This window comes from Lepidochelys olivacea (genome assembly GCF_965140295.1).
Source record: "Lepidochelys olivacea isolate rLepOli2 genome assembly, chromosome: 17".
NCBI classification, from domain to species: domain Eukaryota; kingdom Metazoa; phylum Chordata; order Testudines; family Cheloniidae; genus Lepidochelys; species Lepidochelys olivacea.
The window spans coordinates 215,668-234,321 of record NC_140427.1 but is presented as its reverse complement, the minus strand read 5'-3'; the positions used below and the strand labels follow the sequence as shown (position 1 = coordinate 234,321).

The 18,654-nt window shown below is 43.2% G+C and overlaps 1 protein-coding gene across 5 annotated transcripts in view; it reads left to right on the top strand.

Moving 5' to 3' along the window:
- MYO1C (myosin IC) overlaps positions 1-18,654 on the top strand; it is a 122,128-nt gene that overhangs the window by 38,552 nt on the left and 64,922 nt on the right. For 3 of the 5 annotated variants that reach the window (XM_084650750.1, XM_084650751.1, XM_084650753.1), the window contains exon 2: positions 18,382-18,537. In XM_084650750.1, the coding sequence (XP_084506876.1) occupies positions 18,382-18,537 (156 nt within the window). Of the gene's footprint in view, positions 1-2,598; positions 3,196-3,559; positions 3,721-18,381; positions 18,538-18,654 lie in introns of those variants that run through there. The other 2 variants (XM_084650749.1, XM_084650752.1) reach the window with 2 other exon arrangements.

The following is an 18,654-nucleotide window of genomic DNA, read 5'->3' as shown; positions in this document are numbered from 1 at the left end:
TAACTGTGTTCCTGAGTTGAACTACAGCACCAAAAGTGCAAAGCTTCAGCAAGATTTTTGTGTATGGTTTGGTCTCTCCTATGCTGCAGAACCGATCAATGTTTTTACAGTTTTTTCAGGGGTCCATGCTATTGTAACCATGTAACCCACACACCCACCAGACACAAAATTTGGTATAGTGCAGATGTGATCTGAAGAAGCAGACTTAATTAACTGGGCAGCTCTTTAAACAAATTCCTAATACACTAGCTCCTCTAGTTTTGAGCTTTATTTTAAAGGCCAATTCACTTTCCAGATTGAGGTGAGGTTAACTACAGTACTGCAGTTGTAAACATACCAGGCCCTTTCAAGCAGGGGGCTGCTTAGAGCCAGGGTGTGGGTTGTGTCAACATGTCAGTATAGCATAGTGTACTTCAGTGCTTTCTGAAGCCAGAGTACAATAAACATGAGACTTAGAATGGCATGTTTTAAATAGTGCCTCTCAGCCAGGATCACAAAGCTTTTCTGAGCTATAGGAATACTTTCACCCACTGCTGAAACACAGCTTGCTTTTTATTGGAATGCAGCAATTGTTTAACAGTTCACCATAACTCCATAGAAGTTGAGGACAAGAAGTGAAAAGAGAACTTGCAGCCAGTTAGAACTGTAGGGGGAAATAAGGGAGACAGTGTAATTGTTCAAACTAGAATCTGGCCAGGACACCAGGGCTGATGCCCCAACTCTTTTCAAAAGTGCCGTAGGATCCTTGCCACAAATGTTCAGGGCTTTAGTATTCTGTTTCCTCTAAAAGATGGCACCTGCACAGAACAACGTCTCCTAGCTGCACACTGGGGGATTGGGTCAGTATGATCAGAGTGCCACACCAAATAGCGAACACCTCTTCCTCAATTATCTGGGTTTTAAGAGATCCCTCATCCAAGTTTCAGAGTAGCAGCCATGTTAGTCTGTATTCGCAAAAAGAAAAGGAGTACTTGTGGCACTTTGGAGATGAACAAATTTATTTGAGCATAAGCTTTTGTGAGCTACAGTATTATCCGTATCCAGCCATATTTCATATAAGACAAGATGGGCTTATAATGGAAATCTAAGGGGTATGTATTGCTGGTAGGCAGTTTCACTGAAAAGATGGGGGTGGGGGGGAAGAAAACCTCCATGTGGGTTGACTTGAGGTGATGCTAGCAGCCATGAAGACTTGAAATGGGGAATTTCCTTTACCTTTGGAGCAGAAATTCTGGAAGTACATGGAAGTTTAAGGTGGAGTAACCCCTGGTTAAGAAATTTAAGTCTTTAGATTTTTTTTTTTCCAGGTTCTGCTCCTCTCCATAAGGAGCCTGCTAGTGAGGGCAGCTGATCACCACCCATTGTCACAGTTTGCCAACAAACTATAAACCTTAATGGTCTCTCTGCAGCTCCTAGACACACATGCCAGTACTTCACAGATGAAAAATACAATCTCATAGAATACCAGGGTTGGAAGAGACCTCAGGAGGTAATCTAGTCCAACCCCCTGCTCAAAGCAGGACCAATCCCCAATTTTTGCCCCAGATCCCTAAATGGCCTTTTCCAGGATTGAACTCACAACCCTGGCTTTAGCAGGCCAATGCTCAAACCACTGAGCTATATCCTCCAAACATTTTGTTTTCCATCAAACAAACTGTGGTTTGAACAGTAATGTTAGAATATGACCTAGGATCCTCAGATATATGAGAATCACCAGACTAATGGCTGAAGAATGAGCAATTTTCACTTCTACTCTTAAGAGTATACTCAGGGAAGGGAACCAACTTATCTTTACTACTGCATCCCCTTTATGCTGCACTGAGCTCTGCCTGACCACTCTCCTCCAAAGCTTTACAGTCACTGAATAGTGAGGGGCTTTGACTGGGTACCGCTGTTGACCTCCCCAAGTCCCTGGAAACTGGCCAGTACTGATTGTCTGAAATAGCTCCAGTCCTGGTGGCTAATCTCAGAAAAGTTTGAGTAGACAACACAAGGCACCAGGAATAGCCTCATTTTACCAGACCTGAAGATGCAAAGAAGGGTGTGGTTTCTGCAGAAAACCAGGGAATCTGAACTAGGTCTCGTTTGGGTCAGAGTAGAAGTCCCTCTGTATAGATGCATACAAGGCACTTGGAGCACAAATCTCTTTAATTGGGACTCTGAACAACGGCTCAGTCAGTGAAGGCTGTATTGTCAGTCTAGTAGCTTGACATGCTATAGATTTCAGGACAGGAACTTTGTCTTCCGCTGTGCGTGGACAGCACGTGCAGGTGCTCCTTCCGTTTTAATAATTTGCCCAGGTAGTGGCTAGCTGCAGCGCCCCATGTTGTGAGCTATTTGAAGAGAGGGATAGTCATGAAACAATATAAAAGGGAAATTCATGGCAGTATGGTCTGTGTAGATTGCAATTTTCTGGATTCTGAGACATACCACCCAGTACTCATCTTCTCTTGAGAAACTCCTTTGGCTGCTGGCATGTTGCTGTGAATCAAATTGTATGGCTGGAAAAATTTTATTGCCTTTTAATACTTTTTGTTACAGAAGTCTAGATAGAAGGGAAATCAAATCTCCTGACTCTGTGTGGAGTTGATCCCCTTCAAGAGACTGCTTGGCCTCCAGCACTGCTGACGATAGCTCCAAGTCTGCCATAAATTACAGCAGCTTTGTATGACTACCTGGGGGCTGCTCTGCGCCTAGAATAGCTGGAGTGCAGTGTGTTTCATCCATTCCAGCACAGTGCAGATGGCTGCAATATCTGAGACAATTTCAAGCTCTGATCGTGCTGAATTGTTGCCATCCTGTGACTACTCCCCAGTGTGGCCAGGAAATGTAGAGGGTTGCAACTGCCCCAATGCAGGGGGACTCATAACTGCGTCCTATAATGAAGTGCCTCGTGCTGGGAAATAACCCAAAAGCCCCTACTGCCAGCAGCAATACTGGGCACTATGGGATAAGTGCTGCAGGTGTGCTAGCATGCACTGGTCCAACTCTGGTTGTAAGGAGCTTCGGGTGTGGATGCTTCACAACAATTCTGGAAAAGAATGTTGCTGGGTACATGTGCTAAACTGTTGCAAGGACAAACAAGAAAATCAACCATTTCCTACCATCAAAGTTCCTGCAGTGGTTCCTTTGGTTTGCTGGAGTCATGAGAGGAGCTACAGCTTCAGGCTCAGGAACTTTGCTGTGGACTTGCAGGTCAGTGTGTTTGAGTTTGATTCAGTGTAGCTCACTTGATGTTGTTCCTGTTTGTAGCTGCCTTTTTGTGCAAATTTTGCCACAGCAGAACATATGGCTGCTGCCTTTGCTTTTTTCCTGTGGTTTTGGGTTGTAGGCTCTGGACCAAGGTTTCCAGCCTCTTTTCTTTCAATTTTTCTCTGTCATTAGATGGCTTGTGCTCCACATACAGGCAGCAGGCTTCTTTTATCTTGAGCTTCAGCTTGTGATCTGTGTGTCTGTCTCTCTCTCTCTCTCAGTCTAGAAGGGGAGGAGAGTTTTTTTTGCTCACTCTCCTCCTTGTACAACGCCTTCTTTAGCAGGCTCCGGTAGGAGTTGCGTAGGCAGGAGTGGTTCTTGACAGTACCAAAAAATGTCATTAAAAGTAAAAAAGGCAAACTGATTGAAGAGAGTTGACCTCAGATTTCTTGCTTTGAGACAGCATAACTGACTCTCTGAAAGTGCCTTGTGAGCTGAAAAGGATCGGAAATGAAGTTCAGGGCTGCGGTAAGATTTGTTTAACTGCTGTTTTCTTCTGCAGTCTTTCTAATATGTGTCCAGACTGAGAGGAATGGAGAGAATTCTTCAGGGTTTCAGCAGGAAGTCCCTGTGTTTCACACACAATTTCCAATGGAAAACTCCTGCTTGGAAAGTTAAGTGTGAGTGCTTGAGATGGGGAGAAGAAAAGTAAGGCAGGTTTGGGGCTTATATTTTAAAGAGGTGAGTGTATGTGGGGGTACAGAGGGTGGGAAGAGACTGAGGCAGGAATATGCTGGGGTTGTGAGGAGGGCATATGTATCATGTTTTGGGGTTCTTTTTGTGTGATATCACAGAGATGCCAACCCTTACTAACTTTCAGTAATTCTTCTGATTTTTTTTAAGGTGTAATTATGAAATTACTAATTTGGGCTTAAATCAAGTAATTTTACAAACACACATGTAATGTATATAAAGTGTGTGTGTGTGTGTGTCACTCACCACTCGGGTCTTACGATCACAGCAAACAGCATGGGGGGGTGCATTCTTCACAATCCCCATGGCACAAGTGTATATTGTGCAGTGAGGTTCTGATAGGAGTGGTTTTGAATGGGTTAGGGCAGTGCTGGATTCACCACCAAAGCCACAGGCTGTGTGTTGCACTTGGACTGCCCCTTGTGGACTCTGCAGTTAAAATGCTCCAGGTCAGTGGCTCTCAACCTTTCCAGACTACTGTACCCCTTTCAGGAGTCTGATTTGTCTTGCATACCCCCAAGTTTCACCTCAGTTAAAATCTACTTGCTTACAAAATCAGACATAAAAAACCAAAAGTGTCACAAGACACTATTACTGAAAAATTGCTTACTTTCTCATTTTTACCACATAATTATAAAATAAATCAGTAAATATTGTATTTACATTTCAGTGTATGGTATAGAGAGCAGTATAAACAACTCTTTGTATGAAATTTTAGTTTGTACTGACTTTGCTAATGCTTTTTATGTAGCCTATTGTACAACTAGGCAAGAATCTAGATCAGGGGTTCTCAAACTGGGGGTCATGACCCCTCCGGGAGTCACAAGGTTATTACTTGGGGGGTCATGAGCTGTCAGCCTCCACTCCAAACCTCGTTTCACCTCCAGCATTTATAGTGTTAAATATAAAAAAATGTGTTTTTGATTATTATAGGGTGTTGCACTCATAGGCTTGTTGTTTGAAAGGGGTCACCAATACAAAAGTTTAAGAACCACTGATCTAGATTAGTTGATGTACCCCTGGTTGAGAACCGCTGCTCTAGGTACCTAGATGGGACAGTTCAAGCACAGTACACAGTCTGTTGCTTGGGCAATGAATACAATTCCCCACTGACAATCTCTGCAGTTTGTACAGGGAGAGTCTGACAGGAAGCAGTCTGTGGGGGAGGAGAAGCTGGAGGAGGCAGCAATGATGGAGGAGGAGAGAGGGAATGTGTTGAAAATTAATAGGCATCCTTTTAAAAACAAACAAAGGGAAATACTTCTCCACACAATGCACAGTCAACCTGTGGAGCTCGTTGCCATGGGATGTTGTGAAGGCCAAAAATATAACTGAGTTCAAAAAAGAATTAGATATGTTAATGGAGGATAGGTTGGTCTATCAGTGTCTATTAGCCAAGATGGCGAGTTATGTGTCCCTTGCTGTGGATGCCACTAAACCTCCAGCGGCCAGAAGCTGGGACTGGATGACAAGGGACAGATCACTCAAAATTGCCCTGTTCTGTTCATTCCCTCTGAAGCATGTGGTACTAGCCATGGTCAGAAGCTAGGATATTGGGCAAGATAGATGGGCAATTGGGCTGCCCCAGTAGGGCTGTTCTTATGTTTAAAATTAGCATTTGTATTGGAGAAGCAGCAGCCAGCCAAACTCTGTCAATTCTCAGTAGTGCAGAATTAGAGGAGGTTCAGAGAAGGTTGGTGAAAATGATCAAGGTCCTGGAAAACACTCCTATGAAGAGAGATTGAAAAGAGTAGGATTGTTACCTTAGAAAGGAGACAAATAAGAGGAGGCATGACAAAAATATATACCATAATTAGTGGTCATTGGGAACTTCTTTTCTCTCTGATCCATAACACAAGAAAAAGGCGACAGTCAATTAAATTAAAAGGTGGCAAATACAAAATTGATATAAGGAAATACTTTTTTGTGCAATGCATAATTAGATTGTGGAACTCATTGCCACAGGAAGTTGTTGAAGACAAGAACATAGCAAGACTGAAAAAGGGATTGGACGTTTACATGGATAAGAATATTCAAAGTTAATGCTAACAGATGTTGAAAGTGGTATTAAAAACTTCATGGTTCTGATTTTACACCAATCCCTAACTATTAGGGATTAGGAGGAGACCTAATGTGGGGGCAGATTATCCAACATCTGCATAATGTGAGGCATCTTGCATCTTCCCCTGAGGCATCTGTTACTGGCCACTGTCTGAGGCAGGATACTGGACTGGATAGGATCCAGGTCTGATCCAGAAAGGCAATTCCTATCTTCCTATTTTTCTTTTAATTCTCTCATTACTGCTTTAGCCCCAGTGCAGGCCCTCTATTGGGAGTAATAGCATAAATAGGCCCTTGGTATTCTAACCATCGTTCATCTAACATGGCTCAGAGCAGATTTTGAGATATGGTGGTAAAGCCACCTGAGTCTCATCTACACTAGAGCTTATTTTGTTACTATCATCAACACAGCTGCACTACTGGTGGCATTTATTGTAATTTGGATACTGATCTATCTTGTGTAGATAGGACCTCTGAGGCCAAAGTGGGCACTTAAGTGAAGGTGTCCTGAATCCTGGTAGTGCCTACGTTAACACACACACACCCCCATATGTGCATATGAGCTGGGCATCTGAAGACTGAGCTCTAGAGGTTTGGTTTTGAGATTCTCCTTGCAGAGGGGCAATTCGAGTAACAGCAGGCATGTCCCCACCAGTAGACACACAGGGCGGGATTCCCAGTTTTTTCAATCTTTCCTCATATATCATGTTTTTTTTTTGTTGTTTTTTTTTTTTGTGCAACAGTTACTGTTGACTCATTTAGCTTGTGATCCACAATAACCCCTAGATCTGTTTCCACGTACTTCTTCCTAGGCAGTCATTTCCTATATTGTACGTGTGCAACTGATTGTTCCTTCCTAAGTGGAGTACTTTGCATTTGTCCTAATTGAATTTCATCCTATTTTCTTCAGACCATTTCTTCAGTTTATCTGGATCATTTTGAATTTTAATCCTATCCTCCAAAGCACTTGCAACTCCTCTCAGCTTGGTATTGTCCACAAACTTTATAGGTGTACTCTCTGCCGTTATCTAAATCATTAAAAAAGATATTGAACAGAACCGGACCCAGGACAGATCCCACTTTTTATGCCCTTCTAGCTTGACTGTGAACCACTGATAACTGTTCTCTGGGAATGGTTTTCCAACCAGTTATGCCCCAACCTTACCGTAGAGCCATCTAGGTTTTAGTTCATTGATACTGGAATCATTGTGGATACTGGAACTAGCAGCATCTTTTTAACTGATTTACACAGCTGGTGCCACCTGGTAAAGAGCAAAAATGCCAGCTCCCTAAATATAGAAATCCACGGTGTTGACTCTGTAAGTTTCCCTGATCTCTTTCTGGTTTGCCCACTTCATTTTTCTCACAGATATTTTCTGTTTAGCTTGCTGACTGAAATCTGAGTATCCCCTCTATGCAATAAACAGCCTCATTCTCATCCTTCAAATTCTTTCTTAAAACTGCTTTACTTTCCATTGTTAATCTTTGCTCCAGGTTTATCTACACTTGCTCTCTGACATTTAAAAAAAGAAAATAAAGCAACACACGAGCTGGAACAAATTACATGATCTGCTTCCTTTGTAAAATCAGAATTACCTTGCTTTTTTTGTTCTTTCTCATTTAGATTATGAACTACATGGGGCAGGAGTCTTGCTGTCAAACACAAGAAGTTTCAAATACATCTCTGGTACTATATGAGTAGTAATAAACAAAGTTAAAACTCCAGCAGAATTATTCAATGACATACTTTTCTCTCCTCACTTCTGATTCTCCCTTCTCCAAGTCCCTGTGACAAACATGTAATATATATTTAAAATACACACAGCATGATTTAATTGTCAGCATTTCCTGTTCTACTTTGCATTTTAGAGGAATGAATGAATCTGAAGTTTAGATAGCTGGAGTAATAGGAGTTCCACATCTTCAGTTTTAAAAGCAAAAGCTGTCAGGAGAGATGTTACAACAAACTTTACTAGGACAAAAGTAAGGCTTTTTTCCCCTCTGCTGTGTCATTGGTATTTCTAAAATGTTCCAGCTTACGTCCTCTATTATTTAATAGTCAAAATATGAAGGGCCCTTGAAATTAAACTGTTTAAAGGCGTCTGTCAAAGGAGTACTTGTGGCATTCCTCTCCCTCCTCAAACATTTTTCAGAACAATAGCATAGTGTGGAAGTAAATTCTAAAGAAATGGTGAGTGAATCAGGAGGGCAACATCAGGGAGCGAATTCCAGATTCTGAGCGTTAGACACTGTTCCCCAAACTCCCAGCTATAACCTCTAGAACACCAGCTCCAGGAGTTACCTTTCCTGTAGTACTCTAAAGCAATCAAAAAGAGAGAATTATTTGATAAACAATCCTTGAGTGAGGCAGCCACTGACCTACTCACTTCTCTATGAGTTAAAAGTTACACAGTTGTACTGTGCTAGTGATGATTCTCTGCTGTTTTTGTTAAAATTCTGATTTTTCTCTTGTCCTTTGCTCAAAGTGGCTTACCCATGCTAGGGATAGCATTGTACTAAATGTCCCTTCCAGACCCTGATATTCAAATGTAGAATTGAATATTCATTTAGTTTTTTCTCTCTGCTTAAATTTCAAACAACACACACATAGAATGAGACTTATTATCATAAAAATAATTATTTGTGTACAGTTAACTTCAGGGCAGTTGAACTACTACTCACATGTTCAGTAGAGGGTATTGTTATGTAAGACATTAGCATGTTGTCTTGTCAGTGAGTCCTCTCTCCCATACCAGCCACTGACCATCTAATTAGTCACACACTGGCTTTTGCTTTTTGCAATGTTGCTGTAGCCAAGTTGGTCTCTTGGGTTCTGGAGTTTGGTACAAAGACACAACAAGCAGAATTAGGCCGCATTACCTACATTATAAATACAGTCATGTTGGGGTGCCCAATTACAATGCGGCTGTCACCCAAGTAGTGTAGTTTTTTCCAGCAGAATTTGTCATTTGAAAATTTGCAAAATCCTCTTCCTGATCTCTGCTTGCGGAATTTTGCAAGGATGCTGTTAGTGAGGCCAGTATGGATGGGAACCACGTGATGGACACTCAGCACCAAAGTTGTGATTACAATGGAAAGGCACTTGAACTACATGTCCATACACACTGTGTTTTCACCTGATGTTGACATGTGGCTTTAACATACCATTTCCAACAGTGTCCCAATTTTTTTTTTTTTTTCTGGTATGTAGGAAGTTACAAGGGGTAAACAGTGAGTTCCAGAAGAAAGCAGGCAGCCAGAGAACAAGACTTGTATCAAAGGTAGCTTCAGATTTAGAATCAGTCTTTGATTTAAATTCCATTGTTTTGCTTTGTCAGTAGGTGAGATGATACCATAGAGGAAGGACATAGATGTTAAGGCCAGAAAGGACCATCTAGGTGACCTCCTGCATAACACAGGCCATAGGATTTCCCTGTATTAATTCCAGCCTCAAGTCCCACAGCTGAGATTGAGCTAGAGCCTGTTTTTCAGAAAAACATGCCATTTTGATTTTAAAATTTCCACTGATGGGGAGAATCTACCACAACCCTTGGTAAGATGGTCTGATGATTGATTACTCTCACAAGTAAAAATTTGCACCTTATTTCTAGTCTGAATTTATGGAGCTTCAGCTTCTAGCCATTGGCTGTAGTTGTACCTTTGTCTGCTAGAATAAGTTAACCAACCTTACAGGTGGGTTTTCTTTATTCAATACCTTATTGTCACACTTGTTATCACTCAGTGGGAAAATGTGCTCCCCTTTATGATCACTACTATTTCTGACCTTTCTCTTCTTTCCCCAGCCTCCTTTCTCTCTCTCTTTCCGACCATTCTTTCCTGTGCACTACCTTTTCTGTAGCAATGCACAATTTCACACCCAGCAAGTCTCTTTTTCCATCCCCTTCTGCATCCCATCTGCTGAAATTGGTCAGCAGCGAAATAGTTAATGCTGACCCTTTTAAAGCATAATTAGGCTTGAGAAGTAGCAAGTCAAAATTAATGGTAGGACAGAAGAGTTCACTCCGTTCAGAAAGTGTTTCAGGCTGTCTGTACACCCAGTTTACAGTAAATTTATATTTAGAATGTTATCTTTACAACCTGGAGGGCTCAAAACTTGAAGTTAAAACTCAGGTTCTGCAGAACCTGATTGTCCTGCAGGCCATGTAAATACATCTACAGTGCTAGACCAGACCTGTGGAGGATGGGTTTTGATACCCTTGCCTTAGAAATAAAGCAATCTAATCATTCCTGATTATTCTTAAAACTGTAAACTCAGTTTTTAAAAGTCTTAGAAAATCAAACATAACTGCTTTGTTTCTGCTGAGATAGAGCCTGGGAAGCTGAGTAAGAAATGTGTTGGGGGAAGCTGGAAGATACTGAGTCATAAATGTTAGTCTCAGTGGATAGGGCTGAAGAAAAATGTTCTGTTTCTTAGGGAGGACATACTGCTTCTTCCTTAATCACAGGATATGTTCAGTTTGAAATGGTATGACCTGGGCTGAGGGAGTGGCTGGTGAAAGAGCTAGTGACCATTTCTGAGAGCTGTAATTCAATGGAGCTGGTCCTGGTTTGTTTCCAACTACTTTTACAGGATGAGTTATAAAATTGCATGTGTTTCTTTCAGTAAATTTACCAAAACAAGCTATACAAGTTAAACACTTCTATACCACTATAACTTCATCCACTATAACTTCATCCACACTAAGGAGTTGCACTTAGGGTGACCAGATAGCAAGGATGAAAAATCAGGACGGGGTGGGGGGTAATTGGCACCTGTATAAGAAAAAGCCCAAAATATCGGGACTATCCCTATAAAATTGGGACAGCTTGTCACCTTAGGTGCACTGATTTAAGTAGATCAGTTTTTCCTGCCAGTTTGGTTAAATCATTGCAAAAACTGTGTAAACAAGCACAGAGATGCAGGATCAGTGTGCAGGCTGTGTCAATGGACCTACGCATATGGAAATTTGCTCTGTTACCTGAAGAATTTTGTATCCAGTTGATAAATGGTATAGTTCCAAAGTACCAAAGAAATGAAGGACCTTTGTATCTTCTTATTATTTATAATCATGTTTATTATGGTAGTGTCTGAGGACCAACGAAGAACTGGGGGAGGGATAGCTCAGTGGGGGGGAGGGATAGCTCAGTGGTTTGAGCATTGGCCTGCTAAACCCAGGGTTGTGAGTTCAATCCTTGAGGGGGCCATTTAGGGATCTGGGGCAAAAATTGGGGATTGGTCCTGCTTTGAGCAGGGGGTTGGACTAGATGATCTCCTGAGGTCCCTTCCAACCCTGATATTCTATGATTCTATGATTATATGAACTGGCCCCATTGTGCTGGGCAGTGCACATACTAGACCACTCTCTGCTCACCAAAGAGGTTACAGTTGAAATAGACCAGATAGACTCAGGGAGGGAAAAGGCAGTGGAACATACAAGCAGCATGTGATGGTAGCAAACTGTGTTAATTCCACAATTTTTTTTGGTGGGTTTAGTAAGGAGCGAATTAGGTAAATAGAAAGAAAAGTGAAGGAAGAGGGATCACTGAAAGGGCACTGAGGGGTCAGGATACGGGAGAAGAGGGTAAGGGGGGCAGATCCTGTGAAGTTAAGTTGAGGTGTAAAGACTGTAGAGGAGCAGGAGGGTTGGCACAAACTGCTAATCAGCACAGCACAGGTCAGAGAAGGTCCAATCAAAAATACAGAAATTTCTCTGAACCTCCCTGCTTTGGGTGCTTCTGCAGCTGCCCTTACTGGCTGGATTCTCTGGCTGGCTCCACCCGACAATTCTTCCCCCCTCCCCCCCCAAGCCACAGGGAGGAAAGTAGGGGAGGCATACCTGGGTCCTAGTGCACCCAGAGTTGTGCTGGAGGGGTGTCTCTTGCATAGCTCTGAATGGGTGGGTGGAGGCGTAGCGGGGGGAAGAGGTGGCCTTGGCTGGGCCCTAATTAACCCGTTTCCCCTCCCGCCCCAATGCAGCAGTCCCTGTTTTGACAGCTGCTCATAGGAGCTGGAGTCTGTGGCTGATTCCTTTGTCCTACCCCACCATCAGCTTGATGTATGGGGTGAAAGATGCTGCTTTGCTGGGGTGAGTGGAGGAATTGGTTTATGTGACTCGGGCATTTTGCAATAAAGTATTGGTCAGGAGGAATGAATTGCAAGGTTGTTCTCAGAATTGCCAACCCCCAGCTTTTCAAAACTCATGAGTCAAGCTCCCAGAAATCATGAAATCAACTTAAAAATCACAAGAATTGAAAAAAAATTATGCGGTTCTTTAAATTTGCCCTCTGGCTTTTGAGTCTTTCAGACACACTCTGGTTTGAGCTTTTCTCCACAGCCATGAAGGATAGAAACTTCTATTTATTTTTTTAATGAAAGCGGAAAGTCTCTCAGAACATTGTGATTTTTCTAGTCTGACCTTCTGTATAACACTGACAACTCCCCCAAAATAATTTCTGTTGAACAACAATATATCTTAAAAAAGAAAAAGAAATCCAGTCTTTATTTTAAAAATTGCCAGTGATGGAAAATCCACCCTTGATAAATTGTTCCATGGTTAATTAAATTTTAATAAATTAATGGGCATTGGAGATGGAAAAAAACAGTGGGGGGTACCATCTATTTGATTTTACCTGACATTTCTGTGCTGCCAAAAACCGTAGTGTGGATGCATCTGTCTACAAAGTTCCTCTGTTAGCACCGTGAATATCATTCAAGGAGATAACCTTACTATGTCAGCAGAAAAACTCCTGTTAGTATGTGCTGCATCTACACTAGGGGGCTCTGCAGATGTAGCTGTATGGGTATTTGTGGGCTGGATGAGATGACCTCTTGCAGACCCTTCCAGCTCTTCTTTTCTATATTATTTAATAACGATCAAGGAGTTGCACTCAGTACTTTTGGGGCAGATTCTTTGGTCTGTTCTGCTCTGTGCCAAGGTGCACATGATGCAGAGGAAGCAGAATCAACCTGTAAGTTGCCTGCTGGGGAATTGCCTAGGGTGGAGGAATTCCCAGCAGGCACAGTATCAGTGTATTTGGCTCCTGTGCCTTCCTCCCCACTGCCCCAGGTGCAAGGAGGGATGTGGCTAGTGGACACTGTGCTTTGGCTGTGTCTAGCTCATGTACAGTCTCTTGAAGGCTGTAGCCAGCTGGCACAAGTTAGAGCAGATTCCAGGCTGTGTTGAGGCAGGGACTCCAGAAGTTGTAACTGATGGTTGGCTCTTGGCTTCTCCTCTTTTTCTGTCTATTCAGGGCTCCCCTGGGAGGGGCTGTGGGAGGCAGCCGTGGCTAGTTTCACACTACAGCTGTTCCTGGGGCTGCAAGTGTAGCAATGGGAGGTAGTTGTGGAGGTGATACCCACTATTTCCTCCCTGTAGTGACACTTCAGTTTAAAAATCGCAAGGTATTACTCGAGAGGAAGGGTAGGCCGCTGGTTAGAGGACTTGAGAGGTCTGGGTTCTGTTCCCTGCTCTGCCAAAGACTTCCTGTGCGACCTTGGGCAAGCTACTTAGCCTCGCTCTGCTTCAGTTCCCCTGCTCTCATGGTGGTTGTGAGGATAAATACATTAAAGATTGTAAGGTCCACAGGTATTACAGTGATGGGGGCCACATATCTACCATAGATAGGGAAATGTTTTCAATTCATAATCCAATATAAGTTTCTTCTTAACACAGTTGCCCAGGAGAGTCACAGTTTCGAGATTTGAGGCCACCCCCCATTAAAAGTGGCCCCTTCCCATATGAAAGAGTTCCGTTGATTGTGCCTATGTAGTGCTCTATAGTGATGAGTTAGTGGGGCGAGGGATGTAGCGAACTTATCTCTGCACTGCTCCTTCTATTTATTTAGCCCTGGTTCCCTGATTTTCCTCACACAATGTGGCCACTGTTAGCATGAGAGTTTTCTTCTCTGTGTCCTGGCACTTGGAACACCCTCCCTGTATCTGTCTCGTGAGCCCTCCATCTCATTAAGCCTCAACAGAAAATCTGCCTTGCCTACCTGTATGTCTCTCATTGTGTATTTATATCGTAGAGCTCTAGAGCACTTCATGGTACAATTTATGTGAAGGATGCTACCAAAATTAAACTGGTGTGTGTTTGGCTTTCACAGTGTTTATTGTTAGTCCAAAACACAGCTTTACCCTCTACAGCTCTTACTGAAATGGTAGAAACCGGAAAGGGAGAGACTCGGAGCAAAAAGCAGATTGAAAATCTGAGAACCATACATGCTTCGCCTTAATTTTTCCCTCTTTAGGGGAATCTGAAGGGGTGGTGTTATACCATTAAATAAAAACCAGCAGGATCTTATTAAAGGGGAAAAGGCAAAATACCACATTTATTGTGAATACAGAAAGAATCATAGTAAGCAGTTAGTTATAGCTATAACGTTCCATTCAGTCTCATATTTATTCACACATTCATTCATACAAACACACACACACACAGGTTCTGCAAGGTTGTTATCATAGAATCATAGAATATCAGGGTTGGAAGGGACCCCAGAAAGTCATGTAGTCCAACCCCCTGCTCGAAGCAGGACCAATTCCCAGTTAAATCATCCCAGCCAGAGCTTTGTCAAGCCTGACCTTAAAAACCTCTAAGGAAGGAGATTCTACCACCTCCCTAGGTAACGCATTCCAGTGTTTCACCACCCTCTTAGTGAAAAAGTTTTTCCTAATATCCAATCTAAACCTCCCCCACTGCAACTTGAGACCATTACTCCTCGTTCTGTCATCTGCTACCATTGAGAACAGTTTAGAGCCATCCTCTTTGGAACCCCCTTTCAGATAGTTGAAAGCAGCTATCAAATCCCCCCGCATTCTTCTCTTCTGCAGGCTAAACAATCCCAGCTCCCTCAGCCTCTCCTCATGACTCATGTGTTCCAGTCCCCTAATCATTTTTGTTGCCCTTCGCTGGACTCTCTCCAATTTATCCACATCCTTCTTGAAGTGTGGGGCCCAAAACTGGACACAGTACTCCAGATGAGGCCTCACCAATGTCGAATAGAGGGGAACGATCACGTCCCTCGATCTGCTCGCTATTCGCCTACTTATACATCCCAAAATGCCATTGGCCTTCTTGGCAACAAGGGCACACTGCTGACTCATATCCAGCTTCTCGTCCACTGTCACCCCTAGGTCCTTTTCCGCAGAACTGCTGCCTAGCCATTCGGTCCCTAGTCTGTAGTTGTGCATTGGGTTCTTCCGTCCTAAGTGCAGGACCCTGCACTTATCCTTATTGAACCTCATCAGATTTCTTTTGGCCCAATCCTCCAATTTGTCTAGGTCCTTCTGTATCCTATCCCTCCCCTCCAGCGTATCTACCACTCCTCCCAGTTTAGTATCATCCGCAAATTTGCTGAGAGTGCAATCCACACCATCCTCCAGATCATTTATGAAGATATTGAACAAAACCGGCCCCAGGACCAACCCTTGGGGTACTCCACTTGATACCGGCTGCCAACTAGACATGGAGCCATTGATCACTACCCGTTGAGCCCGACAATCTAGCCAGCTTTCTACCCACCTTATAGTGCATTCATCCAGCCCATACTTCCTTAACTTGCTGACAAGAATACTGTGGGAGACCGTGTCAAAAGCTTTGCTAAAGTCAAGAAACAATACATCCACTGTTTTCCCTTCATCCACAGAACCAGTAATCTCATCATAAAAGGCGATTAGATTAGTCAGGCTTGACCTTCCCTTGGTGAATCCATGCTGGCTGTTCCTGATCACTTTCCTCTCATACAAGTGCTTCAGGATTGATTCTTTGAGGACCTGCTCCATGATTTTTCCAGGGACTGAGGTGAGGCTGAATGGCCTGTAGTTCCCAGGATCCTCCTCCTTCCCTTTTTTAAAGATTGGCACTACATTAGCCTTTTTCCAGTCATCCGGGACTTCCCCGGTTCGCCACGAGTTTTCAAAGATAATGGCCAATGGCTCTGCAATCACAGCCGCCAATTCCTTCAGCACTCTCGGATGCAACTCGTCCGGCCCCATGGACTTGTGCACGTCCAGCTTTTCTAAATAGTCCCTAACCACCTCTATCTCCACAGAGGGCTGTGTATCATAGTTACCAGCCTTAGAGTTGCTCATGCCAAGCCACTGGCCAGGAGGCCTGGACATGAGGAGGGAGCAGGGCCTTGTCAGATGCACATTTGATGCTCCTGGAAGTTGGTTTGCAGAATCAGACCCCAAAGTTCTCACTTTCTAGAGTCCATTTTTATAGGAATTTCTTCCTATGCTAGTCTATGGGAATTGCTTCATCATGCTGTTGCTGAATCAATCAGCAGATAGCACATTCCTGACGGCTCCGTGCTGCTAGATGTTATCTTGTTCTTTGGTTCTCCCATTCTTGAGGCTGTTGGGTGGATTCTAGTCTGTCCTCCAGGGGTCCTCTGGTTATTTCCACTTGATGCCTTCTTCAGCCGATGGACACTGGATTGTATAAGTAGGGGCATAGCGAGCAGATCGAGGGACGTGATCGTTCCCCTCTATTCGACATTGGTGAGGCCTCATCTGGAGTACTGTGTCCAGTTTTGGGCCCCACACTTCAAGAAGGATGTGGATAAATTGGAGAGAGTCCAGCGAAGGGCAACAAAAATGATTAGGGGACTGGAACACATGAGTCATGAGGAGAGGCTGAGGGAGCTGGGATTGTTTAGCCTGCAGAAGAGAAGAATGAGGGGGGATTTGATAGCTGCTTTCAACTACCTGAAAGGGGGTTCCAAAGAGGATGGCTCTAGACTGTTCTCAATGGTAGCAGATGACAGAACGAGGAGTAATGGTCTCAAGTTGCAGTGGGGGAGGTTTAGATTGGATATTAGGAAAAACTTTTTCACTAAGAGGGTGGTGAAACACTGGAATGCGTTACCTAGGGAGGTGGTAGAATCTCCTTCCTTAGAGGTTTTTAAGGTCAGGCTTGACAAAGCCCTGGCTGGGATGATTTAACTGGGAATTGGTCCTGCTTTGAGCAGGGGGTTGGACTAGATGACCTTCTGGGGTCCCTTCCAACCCTGATATTCTATGATTCTATGATTCTTAGGCTGGCACGTCCCTGATCATTCAGTTATTATCCACACCAAGCATCCATCCACATACATCCTCTATCTCTATTTTAATCACAATTGTTAACAAAGCAAGATGAATACAACAAAAGGGCGGGGAGTCTCTGGGTGCTGTTTCTGTTGTTACAGAGTATTGCTTTGAGTCTCTCTCTGTGTGAGTAGTTGTTGTTACAAAGAATTGCTTTAAGAACAGACTCTGTCTTGGAATGTACTAACGCAATTAGCAGCTTGCAAGTTTCACACACAGAGGGAGAGAAACAATACCAAAAACCAAGAGACCTCTTAATTAGTAATACCCTGGAATTTAAACTATGGGGAATCAAACTCATTTGTGATTTTAATACAGAACTTCTTTAATATGATCCAACAGTGGGATGCGATCTTATTGGTGAAGGGGGTGTTGGGTTTCTGCTGTATGTTGAGATGATGTTGTGCACATCAAACTGTAGTCAGGTTAGGGCACTGCACTGAGGGCTCTTCCGTTCTGCATGATATAGATGTCCTGGGCATGTGGTTATTTGTACAGGAGAAAAGGGCTCTGATTCCTGATGAGTACTATCTATGCCAGCATGAAAAAGAAGAGGTGAGTGCAGTTGAGGAGAGAGAAGTAATATGTGAGGCAAAAGAAATCTCTTTTCTCATATTAATTATTCTTTATAGATCTTTGTTATAATTTCAGTTGTGCTGTTGACAGAAATCAGGAAAAGGTGCCTGGACTAGAGCTGTCAACTTGTTCGCACTTCGGGCATGTGCAGCTGGTAAATAACAATTTACTGCTGCTCTCTGAAAGGTTGTTTACCTCAAGGCAGGTCATTTACCACAGGGTATGGAAATAGGAACGCAGTTCAGACTCAGTCTTCCTGAAAGATCCTTGGGGAAATCTGGATTCTGTTTAATACTTTTTTTTTTTTTTTTTTTTTAAATCCAAAATTATTCTAGGAAGGTAAGTTATTCGTTATGACAAGAATACTTAATCTCAGCACTGTTTACTAGTTCCTGGAAGTGGGTATATCAACCCGTATAAATATTTTCAAGAGTCAACAAAGTATTAATAATTGTTCTTGTGATGTTGATTTGATCCTGCTTTATTACTGATTGGAATTTAGCAATAACTCCCCCCCCCCCCCAAAAACTGCCTTGTCTTCTGGCAAACTGGCCATTGCTAGTGTGAAGTGACGGGGGGGTTGCTTTATTAATGGGGTTTGCTTTATTTTCTCTTGTTTGTACGCTGGTCCTGTGTCTGTGCTTTGTGGGCAAAGTGCTCTGTGTATCGTGAAAGTCTCAGCCTTTTGATTTCACTGCTTATGGTTGCAGGCGGCAGGGAGTGACGGTATCCGGTTGACAATGGAGAGTGCTCTAACAGCCCGTGACCGTGTGGGGGTTCAGGATTTCGTCCTGCTAGAGAACTTTACTAGCGAAGCAGCCTTTATTGAAAACCTACGTAAACGATTCAAGGAGAATCTGATCTATGTAAGTAGCAGAGAGCAGCCAGAGTGCTGATCTTTGACTAGAATTTGGATATTTGCTCTGAAAGCTGGACATAGTGATTTTGTTCTGCAGGTGTGGGATCTGGATGTGGTGGTGTCC